Genomic DNA, 14,364 nt, shown 5'->3' on the forward strand with positions numbered 1-14,364 from the left:
ACACACACACACACACACACACACACACACACACACACACACACACACACACTCACACACACCGATTTGAAAATTAGCATTGACTCACTGTTGCCGGCTGAGCGGGAGCATGAGATGTAAGGTTCTTCTGGACATTGGAGGCGTTTTCGGCCTTGGCGGCGGCGGAGGCAACTTTGCCCTCCAGGATGTTGGTTTTGACCACTTTGAGGTCTCGGCCCTTAGTGGGCACGTAGCCGTCCTTGAGCGAGATGAGGACCGGGCCACCGTTCTTGCCGGCGAACCATTCCTCCGCTTCCAGGGCGGGGTCAGGCCCCGCCGTGTCCGGGTATAGGTCGTCCTGGAACAGGTCCGACTGACAGGCGGCAGGTTTCAATGGGTAAGTCACAAATATAATATTCTTGTTAAAAACATTTTTTAAGCATTTATACAAACGAATAAACATTGCCTACATAATACATGGTGGGACCTCACTGCAATTGAGTAAATTAATTTTCCCTCACCTTCCGAGGGACAGTCATGATGACCGGCTCGCATTTTCTCTCCTGTAATTTGTAGAACCTGAAAGGGGGAAATTTGTAATCAATCCAGTGAAGCCAACTCTATCACAGTTCACGTCAAGATACGGTATGGAGTACATTTTGTTCCCCAAAGTCGTTCTAAACTGCGTGAATTATGAGCCCGGTCCCCATCTCTCCCAGAAACATGGTGAAAATGCCCCGAATGGCCCCCATACCTGGCAATTTCACATTTGTTGACATCGAGTCCGCGCTTGGGCATGTACCCCATGCCCCTCTGCGGCTCCTTGGTGGAGAAGGTGTTGAGGTAGTGGACGTACGGAGCCTCGTCCGTGATCTCAAAGTACCGAATGCTGCTGTCGCCCTGAGGAAAGGGGCCGGCGCCCGCACCGTGAGTGATGATGATGATGATGGAGGACAGCGGACAGAAGACAAGCCGATGCTCACCTTTCCACACAGGTAGACTATGTTGGTGTCGGGGTCAAAGAAGGGGAGCAGGACACCGTTGCTGGAATCCATCTCTTGAACGCAAATGGGCTCCTCCATGTTGTCCTGCTGGCACAATTTAGTATACTTAGCTAACATGCTGACAAAAATGTCATTTTGACATTTACTTTTCACCAATCGGTGCGCTTTTTAACCCTTTCGCGCACCCTGAAACCTAAGAACATGACAAGCTGTCCGCTGTCGTAACCGCTGTCCCTCAAAGGGTTAAATGAATGGCACGTGTAATTTTTTTCACATAACGCGGTACTGAGAATGGATGATGGCTGAATGTTACGACCCTGTAAAGTGAATTCAGAAAATTGTTTCTCAATCAATACTGCACTGCCTACATGTTTGACAATAACGGCTGAAGAAGTGCTGAAACTGAGAACATTGAAAAGGTTTGCGACCATTTCGGTTTTATGCGACTTGGGATGTGCTTGGCGCACACTTTGTCTACCGGACGCGCTTCCTGAAACCACACACCCATTCATCCGGCACTGGAAAACTTCAAAGGCTCCAAGTCGGTGGGGGCTTGGGGGCGGGCGCAGATGATCCTGTCTCCGATATGAACCCCGTGCTGGCCACTACACTTCCACTGCAGTCTATAATATTGTATTATTTAATATAATAAAATAGAATTCACTCTCTATTAAGAATATATATATAATATATATATATATATTTATGTTATATTTAAAAACATTTGTGTCACTAATCAATAATTTAATAAAATAATTTCTCAATGTAAATTTATTCCAATGTATTTCTTCCCTTTTTTAAAAATTCATTTTTCAATAAATTACCCAATTTTTTTGAATGAGATAAATAAATACAAAATACATCAAAAAATGAAGTACACATTTAAATGAACCTTATTTAGGTGGGGAAACCTCCCGGCCGAATTACTGCAACAAATACTGAAAGATTTTTTTTGTCAATGCAGGATGGGTCGGATTAATGTGCCCCCCGCCTGCCCTCGGGCCATAGTTTGCCCACCCGCTCTGACAGAAGGATACCAACAATTGGTGTGTTACAGCGCAGGCTCCATTTTGCACTACGGCGCACCCCAGTGGAGCTGCCCAACGTGACTTGAGTCAGATTCCAGGAAAGGTGACCTACGGTTTTCCATAACGCTAGCTGGCGCTCGCTCATGCGGCTGAATCCAGTGGTGAAGATCTTTCCGTCTGTTAGGAAGATTGCTCGCATTGGCCGAGCTCCCTCGTGGGCTTTGTCCTTCTCCTGAAAACAACAAACGCACTTGTCACACTGAGGCGGGCATAGCGGGGAACCGGTTTTGTTTAAAACTGTCGGCCAACGTCTGGCGACCGTTTGGCGAACATCTGCGACCTTGAACGAACCCTGACGGGAATGCGTGACATGGAGGAGCAACTCCACGTGTTTATCCGAACAAGTGAGTCGCCGACCATGTTGACTGCACACTAAAATTAAAAAAAAAAAAAACGTCCAAGACTATCAGGACCGGAACCAATCAAAGGAGGGTCCTTCTTTTCACTCTCTCTGATTGGCTGAGACCATGATATTCGTGTTCATTGAGTGACACTTTAAAATCAAGGAGACTTTTTCGATTCTCTAACGGCAGGTTGCAGATGGTGCAAAGATATTTGCAGTCTCCATAAAATGCCATTGTACAGCTTATTTTCGAGTGATTCGTCGCTGTTTCAAAGCGTATTAACACCCTCTAGTGGCGGAGAGTCGATACTGCAGTCAAGCGACACAATCCAATTCCTCAATAATTCGAGGGAAAAGGATTCTAAGACGATTTGATACCGATGCCAGTGCAAAACAGGAAAGGAGTGCTTTGTCACCATCTTGCGGCATTTTGCCGCCGTTGAACTGTGTCGAAGTGAGTAGAGGGGCTTCATTCAGTCAGGCCACAGGGAATGAAGATGGAAACAAGCCAGAAAACTATAATCGTGGGCACAGCATCTTTACTCTCGATGAAACGTTTACCGTTTTCAGAACACGCCCCCCCGCCCACCGACAGTTAAAGTGGTTGTCATTCCACTCACCGCCACGATCTTCTTTTTGCGGGGGTCCACCACGCGGACCTTTTTGTCCTTGCAAGCAGTGCACAGGAGGCTGCCGTTGCGGCTCCAGCTGACACTAAAGATCACGTCGGGATGCATGTCATCCAGGGTGATCATCGCTTCGCCCGTGCCTACGTTCCAGATGACCACCTGGTTGTCGCACCCTAAAACGGGGGACGCAAAGACTGTTCATCAGGACAAATGTCGTCATTTACTCCCTTTTGATCGAAGTCTGCACAAGTGCGATTATCAGATGTCTCGAAAGAACAGACATACGGATAATTGGGCCGTATTTTGTCCCATTTCCGTTTAAAGTCAACAAGGTTTGATTGTTGAATGTCTCTAAAAGATCATCCTGAGTGATTATCCCGTGGTGTGGGGTGTTGTCAAAGTGATTTTTCCTCTTCAAGATGCTCGGAAAGTGGTTGTGGTCCAACAACAGTAAATGTAAAGATAACGTACTTAGAAAATGCTCGGGCTGCGAATCGTGCCCTGTGGCACACAGTGTGCTCTCATCTCAAGTACACCATCCACAACAAGAGCTTTGGAAAGCATTTTCTTTCATGCGTGGAGTCTCTCACATTTAAAAAAAAATCAGTTAAGATGTGAAAATTGACTACGTCTTTACCACACGGGACCAAATAAAACGGCTGAGTTTATTTGGGGCTTTGGAGCCCAGCTGTGCAAAGCTAGCAAAATGAGACAAAGCAAAAACAAAAGCATACCGGCGCTGAGGAGAACATTGCGAGCGGTGGGGTGCCAGGACACGATGCCCACCCGCTTGGAGTGACCCTCCAGAACCACCACGGCCTCGGAGAGGGGAGACTCCAGGCCGTTCTCTGGGATCTGCCAAACCTGGAACGTGCAAAAAAATAAATAAATGAAAAGCTTAATGTGGAAACGATGACAGCTCATGATAAACAAAGATGTTTATTGCACAAATCATGTGACTGAGTCGAGACCAAAAAGGGCGTTCTTACCATAACGGTGCAGTCCTCGGAGCCGCTGGCTATGACGAGGTCATTGTGAGGACACCAGTCGATATCCAGCACGGGACCCGTGTGTCCGCACACCGTAGGGAACACTTTGTCGATGCGCCCCGTCTACGAGAGACACCAGGGGAGTGAGCCTTCATTATTAAGTCGATTGGGTATTGATCTCATACTTAGCAATTATTAAGGTAGAAGTGTTGTCAAAATGCTAAATCGACGAATTCATACGACCTCGGGGTGGTTTTTCCTTTGTCATATATTGGCAACTCCCCATTGATTAATTTTTTTTTTTTTAAATCCAATGTGAAAAATGCAATAACGTGGAAAGAAGTGAACACCATTCAACATATTGACTCGAATGATTGATTATAAAAACCGGAATGTATCTATCTCAGTCAAACAGTCCTATCGATCCATATTCATCCTGTAACCAGAGGAATTTTATTCAGCTGTGCCTGTGAACGATGAGGCCGCCTCAGATTATGGCGATGCCACGGCTCATTAAGTCCAAGTGATGACACGGAAAGCATCATGAGGCCAGTAGTCGAACTTTATGTCTCCCTCCCCCCATTGAGAGTATCAAATGTTCATTGGTGTAACTGGAACACAACACTGCAGACATTGATTATCTGCATTTTTATGGCACTGGCATTGATTAAGCATGCGTTCTCAAAGCTAACAAACCCATATTATATGATCGGAGCTTCACTGTATTCTCTGTCCATTTCTTGGGTTGGATTTTTAATTGCTGACCTTGTGCAAAGGCAGGACAAGGAAGGCACCGCCGCCGCTGGCCTCGATGATGATGGCGACGAACTTGGGGTTGACGGCGCAGAAGGAGCTATCCCATGTGACTCGGGAGACGCGGATGTCATCGTAGCATTGGTCGTTTCTCACCGCCTGGCCGAAGACGTGGCGGAACTTGCTCTGTCGCACAACTCGCCGCAACATGTCTGCCAAAGGGTCCCCAACAGACAAAGCGTCAGTGGATGCAATGTGCCACATGGACACCATGTGTATACAATCTCCTTTTTTTTCATAGATTCGACTGTACAATGCCAATTTTTGAAAGCAGGGATGCCCAAACCTTTTCCAATGAGATCCACATACTAAAAAAAAAAAAAAAAAACGACAACTAAGTTGCAAAAACAAGTGAGCCACTTCTGGACACGGCTGTGGCCACCATATCGAAATCAGATGGGATGTTTTGCTCCAGTGCTTATTCAGGTTCGAATAATGAAATTGCATTGACAGCAAATGTCAAAAAAGGTTAATTCATTTGCGGCCTTCGGCTGCAACAAAACAGATGGGAGCGACAAAGTCTAATTTCATCATTTACCTGCGCCAATTTAGGAAAATGAATGTTTGCCAAGGAATACAACAGAGGGAGGTTGTGGCTTTCACAAACACTTTGTTGAAGGTAAGCTTTTATGGTGATCAGTGTTAGAAAACACATTACACACCGCATGCCGAGTACAAACGTCAAATGTCAATGTGTACTGTATATTTATGTTCATTAACACAGACTTAGGCAAAGTCGTTACTGTTTTAGCTTAAGTAAGCCAAGATGTCAACACTCCCAGGTCAAAATGGGACAATCTTGCTTATACTTCTGTCTGTGCACGGATTTGAGAGAGATGTTTCATTTGTGCAGGCCTCACAGTTGTTTATAACAGCGAGTTTGTCAATATTTTGTCAATTTATTATTTAAGATGACTGGACACGTTATACCATATCTAATTTGAACTGATTACGGTGACAGGGAAAAATCAAACAAATATAAACTAACACAATAGGGCAGGGGTAGTGAGCCGGGGAGTACAATGTCATGTGAAGAAAGCATGTAATGGGTAGTAAAGAGGACAGGATGAGATGGGACAGGGCAGAACAGGATGGGATAGGACAAGGATAGTGTGTGGTATACGGTAATGCCGATCTACAGAAATCCCCAAATTCTGCCGATATTAAAATTACTAGTATGGATCATTATGACAAAGGGGCTCAATTACACAATATCACCATTACTCGTGTGGACAAATCCAAATATGTGGGATGTTTTAATCCCCCACGTTTGACTTTATTTGAGTGTGTCTTGTTACTTCTGACTTTTTTTTTAACACAATGTCTCTGCCGACAGATGTGAAGCATTATGGAGGCAACATCTGCACCGGGCTAACTAAAACAATGGTGACTAGCCGATAGCGTTAGCCACCACCGAAGCGAGACTCGTGTTCGTCATTTTAATCGATTTGCTTACACTTTACGGACGCTAAACCTATCTGGGGTCAGTTAGAAACCATGTAGTGTGTATGTGAATCCGTTGAAATTACACGGGACGTGTTTATTAGCGAGTTGGCTAGCATACCCGAGCTAACATTCTCGTAAAACCTATTGAACGGGGTCGGGTGGATGTCGAGGAAGATACCCAGATCCTTGCCCAAAACATTTTGTTGTTCTTATATATTTAGTGCCATTAAGATGAAATATTACGTTAAATCCGGATTTTGGACATGTTAAGTACTCCAGCGGTAAACCGCTTCGCTCCGCCCGACCGACTGGCAGCTGCTCGCTGGTTCCTTCCGGAGCAGTCGTGGACCAAGAAATCGCCGTTTCACATCAAATGCTATGTTGTTTGAATATAAATGACAAAGTGAGAGAGTGATATTTTGGTGTGTCAACTACAAAAAGAAACGTGCGACATTTTCGGTCGGGCTGCCGCCCCCAGTGTTGGGCATCTGGCGGGCTAGCCTCGCCTAGCTTAGCCTAGCCTAGCCGCCTAGCTGCTAGCCGCGGTGGACCGCCGCCAGCTGACGCAAGTGCAGATATTTCCACCCAGCCCAGCCCAGCCTACGAGCTAACGGGTCTTGCGGAGCCCCCCAACCGACACGTAAAACACCCCCTCCCCCCCAAAAAAGCTCCAAAGCAAAGTAAAAACCACACATCGTTGCTGTTCTTACCTCCAAAAATCGATGCAATTCTTTCCCGAGGACAGTCAATCACGACACATGAATGTGTGGAGTTTTTAGGCGCGCCCTTATCCTGCAGGACGTTCCTCCAGTATCCCTTGTCTCCACACACGCACGCACACAAAACGCCTGATATTTGTCCTTAAAATCCCTCCTTCCTCGTCTTATGATTGCCCGTGTGTCAGGATGCTGGGTGTGGAATTTCGCATCCCCTTTGCTCTCATCACCTGCATGAAAGTGTCGCTTGTCCTTCTTTCCCCCCCCCAAAAAGCACGGTTATTACATTCAATGGGGTTTGGCGATGGGCTACTGCACATGCGCACACGGAGCCGCTAGCCACGAATGTGTGAATGGAGACGAGAGGGGAGGGGGGAAAGCCAAAGCCGGGAAGAGGGTGGTGGCTTCGGGGAGGAGGATGGGTGGATGCTGAGGGAAACTAGATCAAAAGATATATAGGGGCAACTGGATCAATAGAAGAACACATCTGTCATTGTAAAATATAAAGCACATAACATCCATCCATCCATTATCCATACCGCTTATGGTCATCTGGGTCATGGGCAACTAGGGCCTATCTAGCTGAGAGCACCCGACACCACGGACTATTTGCAAGTCAGATTTTCTAGGTGATGACACCTTTTGGAGAACATCCTACCTTTCTTTGGAGACGGCTGGTTTTCTTGCGGCCTTTCTTTGGATTTCTTTGGGACATCAAAGGCATTCTTCATCTGGGACACCTTGACGCCCGAGTTCTGCACTGCTACTCTCGCCTCGGTTTTGGCCCCTTCCGGTCTATCCCAGTCCTGACTTCTGTTTCTAGTTTCCTTGACCAGTTCTGACACTGGCTTGTAGGAATCTGCGTCTCGATTCGGTTTGCGGTCGGTAGCATTGTCCAGTGGGTTTGTCCTTTCAGGTAGAAGCGCTCGTCTCAAAGGCTGTTGGGTTTCGTGGTCAAACTCGACCTCTGAGACAAACGGATTTCGGGGCTTTTTCGCAACAGGTGGCGGTGACACTTTTTTATATCGATTCCGTCTTTCCAGGAATACTCTCCTCTGCAACATGTCCAAGTCCACGGGATCCTCATCCGGAGACAATTGCGCTACTCGGGCGCAGTAGTCAAAGTCGACCAATCCTCTGTACTCATTGTCCAGGCGGTCCAGCGGCAAACGCTCCCCAGGACTGATTTCCACCGACAGACGACGCATGTCGGATCGACTCCCGTAGCCGCTCCTCTCGTCCCACGACGCGCACATGTCCTGATTGGTCGGGCCGCTATTTAGGAAGCCTTTGTGAACATCGACAGTGTGTCTCCTCCTCGCCTTTTCTTCAGAACGGAGGTGATCTTTGCCTCGTCTCTCACCGGACATTATCTGAGCCGTTTTGAGCTTGATGAATGGGTTTTTGGGTTTTTTGGGAACCGGTGGAGGTGGACCTTTGGCTTTTGGCTTCTCCTCTGCTGTGACATCCGGTAACATCTGGACACTTGGGAATTCTTTCTCAGACATGAGATGAGTTAAAGGTGGAGGGGTGACCACCGCAGAAAAACAAAGCGGATCTGCCTCTTTTGTAAGCTGTGCAAAATGTGACCTACCTTCACAGCCTTTTGGGCTACAACAAATGGAATCGCTCAGGTCCAGAGACTGTCTTGAACAAGGTATCTGGGTTTCGCAGGTCGACTCTCTGGAGAAGGTTTGGCTAGCCCCTCTCGTGACTCCTTTGACTGCACCGGCAAACCTGCCCTGATGTGTCCCAACAACGTCCCCTTGGGTTTTGTGTACCGACCCTAGATTGCCCAACATCTCCGAGGAGGTTTCACAACTCCACCGGTCTGCCTCCTGAACTCCGTCAGCATCCGTCTTGAACGCCGTCTTTGCCGCCTCGTTGTGGCTTGTTGCTCCCACGTGCCGCATGTCGCCTCTCCCGGTTGTCTCGATATGACTCAATCCGCCATCTGTCACGTCCACCAAACGTTGACCCAGAATCTTCTCCGGCAGGCATCCCGCGGATGGTTGCGTGGCATCTACCTTGACTCCATTCCCGACGGCTGATTGACGATCGTCTTCTGTTTTGGTCTCGCGGCTGAAACAGATGGCGCTTTCTCCAGCAGGCGACACACGAGCGTCATCTTGTTCGAGAAGCACAAAGTCCTGCTCGTTCGGAAGTTCGCATGTATCTCTTCTGTCCGATCCATTTCCGCCGGCCTCCATCGCCGCAGACCTTTTACGGGCTACGGCCCTTTTCTGAGGCTCCAAAGTTTGTCCGGTCTCGCTGAAGTTCAGACCACATTTTGAGTCCTCAGCGGTACCAGTGTCATGCCGACACTCCCTCTCTCCACCCACCGCCTCTTCTGTTGTAGTCACAGGTCCATCCCTCACGCCCAGATGCCTGATTGGCTGCTCAATTTGGCGATCCATATGCTTCTCTGTCCGCTCTGACCGGGGGGAACCTCCTTCACCCTCCAGGCTTCTTCCCTCCCCGTTTTGCTCCCGGCCATCGGACGACTCCCCGTCCTTGTCTTGCATCTTGTCCACCTTCTGACCCATCGGTTGCAGTCCTGTCTTACAATCAGAAACACACCAGTCAAAGACACAGGCGACGGGATGTATTAATAGTGGCGTAACAAGAGTGACATCACATAACAGGCATCGCCGTCTATCTTTAAACCATTCCTGAAACCCCTCTCCTCTATTTTGGTGTATTCCTCACACCCTCCCGAAGGACTTCCTATCTATCTTCTGCCATTCCGCGTGGTAGGAATGCGCTGCCGGCTATAATTAGGCAGCTCGCATGCAGCCAGTGAGTCAGGAGGCCAATAAAGGCAACTGGACACGTGAGATAAGAGCCGGTTGACAAGGTCACTTTGAAATTTAGGGGAAGTCCGATTTATGGGAAAAGCACTTTGAGAAGCATCGCAACCTTCTGGAGCGGTTCAGGTGTCCCTTCAGAGGCATCACATTGCGATGTGAAGTTGTATGCGGTTAGTACTAATACTTTGTCACTGTACTTAAGTACCGGTAGATTTTTCTGGTGGCTGTACTTTTCTCGAGTATTCATTTTTCTGTCAGATTTGAACTTTTATTCCTGAGATTTGAACACAGACATCTGTATTGGATGCTGATTTATTTTTCAAAATATCCTCGTAACTTTTTAGGACTTTCTCGGATTCCTTCACACTATTAAAAAATTTAAAAAATGAAATGATTATCGGCAAAGTCAACCACGGCGGGGATCTTATTGACGGATTCATTGAGATCTTGCGGAGTTTTTAAAGTGGGGAAAAAAAAGGAACACACACACACACGTACAAGTATCTGTACTTCCATAGAGTGTGACGAAATTTGCCACCTGTGCCGCTTTGGACGCCGGCCTTTGTTTGGTCCGTCGATTGTTTTGGTTACGCCGTCCCATGCAAAGGTCAACCAGAATTCACGGCTCGAGTCACAGGTGGCTTGACGCCTGCCCTCAACCGTTTGTTTGGGGCTTGACGGATGATGGATGGTGAAGGATAGGAGAGATTATTGCAAAACGGCAGGGATAAAGATCAGCTGAGTTAAATGCCATGTAGAGGAGTAATGGTTATTTTCAGGCCTGGAAGCAAACGCTACATATGCAAAACAACAGGTTGGATTTTGAAATGGAGGGTGGCTAAATACAAAACAGTGGCCCTTTGCGGTCATCACTAAACTTTAGAGAATGACACGCGTCAATTGTGCTGACTCATGACACATACAGCACATGTGACAATAAAGTTGTATTCAATTCAATAATCCTCAAGTACTTTTGCAAATGGAAAGGAAGAAATACAGTGATTTTTTTTTCTCAAAAATCTGCTTCTAAAGTCTCATCAAACCGCCATCAAACCTAAATGAGCGCCAATCGGAAGCAACCATTTTATGCTGGATTCACTATTTATGGTTCAAATGACAGAATAGTGATATTGTGAAATCATAATATGCATCGGCGTTGTAAGGAGAAAAAAATAAATAAACAGAAGAGAATTGGGCATCTTCAGATCAGAATCCGGCCCTTTTTAAAAATCTGATACGGATTAAAATATGTTCTGCACAAATACAATGTAACCGTCCGACTGGTGACGTATACACACACACACACACACGCACGCACGCACGCACGCACGCACGCACACACACGCACACACACACACACACACACACACACACACACACGCACACACGTTTGTCCAAACAAACACAATCAAAACACACGCTGTAAATCTAAACTACAGTCAACCATTAAATATTTGCGTAAATGTGCTCCATTAGAGGAGCGTGGAACATTTAATACGATGGACTAAACTATGTCATTTTTGTTATCGATTAATGTTCTCGTGTACTTGTGTGCCATTACAGCCTTCCCAACATTAGTTTTGTACTTGACATCAGTTTTTTTTTTGTGGTCTTGTTTTCAACCACAGATTGCACACCGCATGTCGATTCTAGCGAAGGGATTGGTCGCCGATATTGAGTTTGTCTCAAGCGTTACACCCCCCCCCCCCCCCCGGCTTTGTTTTCTCTCGCTCATCCGCTAGCACAGCGTTTTATCGAAGACTTGTGACTTGGAGCGCACAACCTATTACCCTGCTTTGCGTTTTTATTTATTTATTTAAATTCTTCTTTTTAGTGAATATTAAACATTTATTTTGACATTTGTAAACACTTCCCCCATAGGATCGACCTAGCACGGACACAGGTGGTGAAAGCGGGGTAGAAACGTCATTAAAATGTATGAAGAGTATGCAATTTGAGAAAGGTTACACGGTTGTAGCTTTAACATTTTTTTTTTTTTTTAATACGTCGTCGTTTCTAGAAGATACGGTAAATTATAGCGTAGGACACGGTAAACGTTGACGATTTTCATTCACCGTTTCAACTGTCTTCATGAAACGTGTTTAAATTAACATTCAGTAGGAACAACACATGACACGTACAGTATGTAAATATACCAGGTACAAAAATGCTTAATACAAACAATGTGAATTTGGGGAATACTTACTGTGCAAATCGCTTGAAAAAAAAACCCCAAACGTGACGCTCTTTCTGGCTGTTTTCCTCTAAAGCGTCTTAAAGTGAATAACTTAATTAAGAGTCTCAAGGGGGAGGCACAAGAAGAGATGCGGCTGTTATTTATTTTTTTGTGAAGGGGGTGTCACACTTTCCATGCTTTTATTTTCAAAACAAACCGAAGACTGTAAAATATAATCCAGTGAACAATTAGCAATGTTATAGTACTGAAGGTTGGTAGGATGCATTTGACCATCCATTTTTGGGAGCAGACTTTTATCAGACTGCGTGTTCTTTAACCACCATGAGGGACATATAATTTTGGGTGTGTGGATTTTCCTTGAATTAGATATCTATATGTTTTTTAAAGAAAAACGACAATACTTCCTCTTGTACCTTAGCCAATGTTAACTGGATCCCAAGGAGCTGCGAGCTTGCTCCACTAGTTAGATTTAAATAATTAGGTTTTGCCTTTACTCTGGATTTGACCCATTTTGTATGCGTTTGTGTGTGTGTGCGTGCGTGTGAGAAACAGTGAATGTAAGAGTGTGAGCACACCAAAAACAGGAACTTCAGCCAAACAAACACTGTAAACAATGTCTTTGGAGAGGCTACAGTTCAACGAAAACAAGAGAGCTGTGACGGAGCTGTTTTCTTTGGTGGGGGGGGGGGGGGTTCCCAGATCCTCAAAATGAACTTAGATGCCAGGTTACATCCAAATCAGATGAATTAGAGCAACAAAAAAAGCCATTTGTGTCATTTACCTGCTTCCAACAGGGCGTCAAAAATCATAAATAGCAGAAGGTGAAAGTACAACGATTTGGTCCTTTCATGCGTCCTCTTATGAAAGAAACGTCCACCCACTCGTGTCATTTGGTGAAAATGGTGTCAACGGACTATTTTTACAAATTTTCTAGGATGCACCAAAGACTCAATTTGCCACTTCAAACCAAATTGCTAAATTCTTGTTTAATTTATATTTTGGGGTTGAGTTCACGGGTCCTTAAGACTTTTTTTAATGCGTCCTGTTTTGATTCGCTCAATTTCCGACTAAGCCTGAGAACTGCTCTGTCCTTTGACCTCTGGTTCGTCCATAACTTCTACGTCTGCCGAGTTGCAAGCATGTGTGGGGTCTTCACAACTCATGGGCGAGACCAGTTTCTGGCGAAGAAGCGGGACCTCGGCGGAAGGATCCGGTAGAGACTGTGAAATGAAAATGGTTCCCGGGGGGTCGATGCAGATGGTGGGGAGGGTGCAGTGTCGAATAGGGTGAGAGGGGTTGAGGCGGTGGGATCGTGTCCCCGCCGGGCGGTCGCAGCGCCGACCCTGCGGTAGACGAAGGCAGCAGTCTTTGCAGGACTGGTAGGAGGGTTTGACTTTTAAAGGGTTGCCCGTACTAGCACTGTCCTGCAAGGAGAAAAAGGTAAAAGACTCAATTAGACGACAATGTAATCAGTAATACTAAAAGTGTTGAAATGTTGAATACGTGAACATTAGAGTTTATCCTAAATTTGAGAAAAAAAAATTTGTGAGGCAGATTTTGGACCCACAAAAACAATTGATACTTCAGTTCTAGCAAAAACAGAGTTGTGCGAAATTTGAGAAATTTAAAAAAATGACATTGTGACTTTATTCAGAATCATTCCTAAGTCGCTACTCCGGAACAATTATACCTTGCATGTTCAGTATTTGCCTATTCATGGATTTTTCTTTTCAACCGGGCCCGCTGATTTTGTGTGACCAACGCTAACAACTTCATTTGGACAAAAGTATCACTTTGCTGGTTTCTTGTGTAATCGCGGTGACGAAGACCTTTGTGGGCCGTCTATGGCAATCCCAAAACCTTTTGCCCCACCAAAAAGTCCCAATCGTCACCCTTGGTGTTCCTCAAGTTGGAACATGTGTGATGTCACGTCAGCTTGTGCTAATGGATCATTTAGGCTAAGGTGCTAGCTAACACCATTGCTGAGCGATGGTTTCTTTGTGTGTAGTGATTTGACTACTGAATAGTCGCTTATATAACATTGGTTCACGACTGCACATGCTAGATACATAAGATAAGATAAGAAAACCTTTATTAGTCTCGCAATGGAGAAATTCCCAATTCACAGCAGCAAAGTTATGAAAGGAAGATGTTGATGGTGTTGATGCTTTATGATCATCTTGTTTTTAAGTGCTTGGCCGCCATCTTATGGCATCCGACAATTACAAACCCCTCATAGGGTGGGTGTCAATGATTCATGGTTTTCGCGATTCTACTCTACTCACGTCAAACGCAGCCGGGCAGCTCCGCTTGGCGGCCAGCCGGTTGCTGTTGTTGGTGTTCCAGTTGG

General features: G+C 45.9%; 2 protein-coding genes across 6 annotated transcripts in view; both read right to left on the reverse strand.

Annotated features, from left to right (window-relative positions):
- coro1cb (coronin, actin binding protein, 1Cb) overlaps window positions 1-9,582 on the reverse strand; it is a 12,188-nt gene extending 2,606 nt beyond the window's left edge. Inside the window, exons 1-11 of one of the 5 annotated variants that reach the window (XM_019872219.1) lie at window positions 8,602-9,582; window positions 7,666-8,502; window positions 4,798-4,997; window positions 4,033-4,155; window positions 3,778-3,907; window positions 3,035-3,216; window positions 2,124-2,243; window positions 963-1,067; window positions 734-879; window positions 501-558; window positions 89-352 (exon numbers count right to left, since the gene is read on the reverse strand). In XM_019872219.1, coding sequence (XP_019727778.1) covers window positions 89-352; window positions 501-558; window positions 734-879; window positions 963-1,067; window positions 2,124-2,243; window positions 3,035-3,216; window positions 3,778-3,907; window positions 4,033-4,155; window positions 4,798-4,997; window positions 7,666-8,502; window positions 8,602-9,553 — 3,117 coding nt within the window. In that variant the 5' untranslated portion in view covers window positions 9,554-9,582. Of the gene's footprint in view, window positions 1-88; window positions 353-500; window positions 559-733; window positions 880-962; window positions 1,068-2,123; window positions 2,244-3,034; window positions 3,217-3,777; window positions 3,908-4,032; window positions 4,156-4,797; window positions 4,998-5,131; window positions 5,582-6,534; window positions 6,827-7,001; window positions 7,370-7,665 lie in introns of those variants that run through there. The other 4 variants (XM_019872218.1, XM_019872220.1, XM_019872221.1 and 1 more) reach the window with 4 other exon arrangements.
- A 3,117-nt stretch (window positions 9,583-12,699) lies between these two features.
- Window positions 12,700-14,364, reverse strand: part of ssh1b (slingshot protein phosphatase 1b) — a 14,421-nt gene continuing 12,756 nt past the window's right edge. The window contains exon 16 of the mRNA XM_019872233.1: window positions 12,700-13,438. Coding sequence (XP_019727792.1) covers window positions 13,082-13,438 — 357 coding nt within the window. The 3' untranslated portion in view covers window positions 12,700-13,081. The remainder of the gene's footprint in view (window positions 13,439-14,364) is intronic.

Source organism: Hippocampus comes, unplaced genomic scaffold, assembly GCF_001891065.2.
Source record: "Hippocampus comes isolate QL1 unplaced genomic scaffold, H_comes_QL1_v1.1 scaffold260, whole genome shotgun sequence".
Classification (NCBI taxonomy): domain Eukaryota; kingdom Metazoa; phylum Chordata; class Actinopteri; order Syngnathiformes; family Syngnathidae; genus Hippocampus; species Hippocampus comes.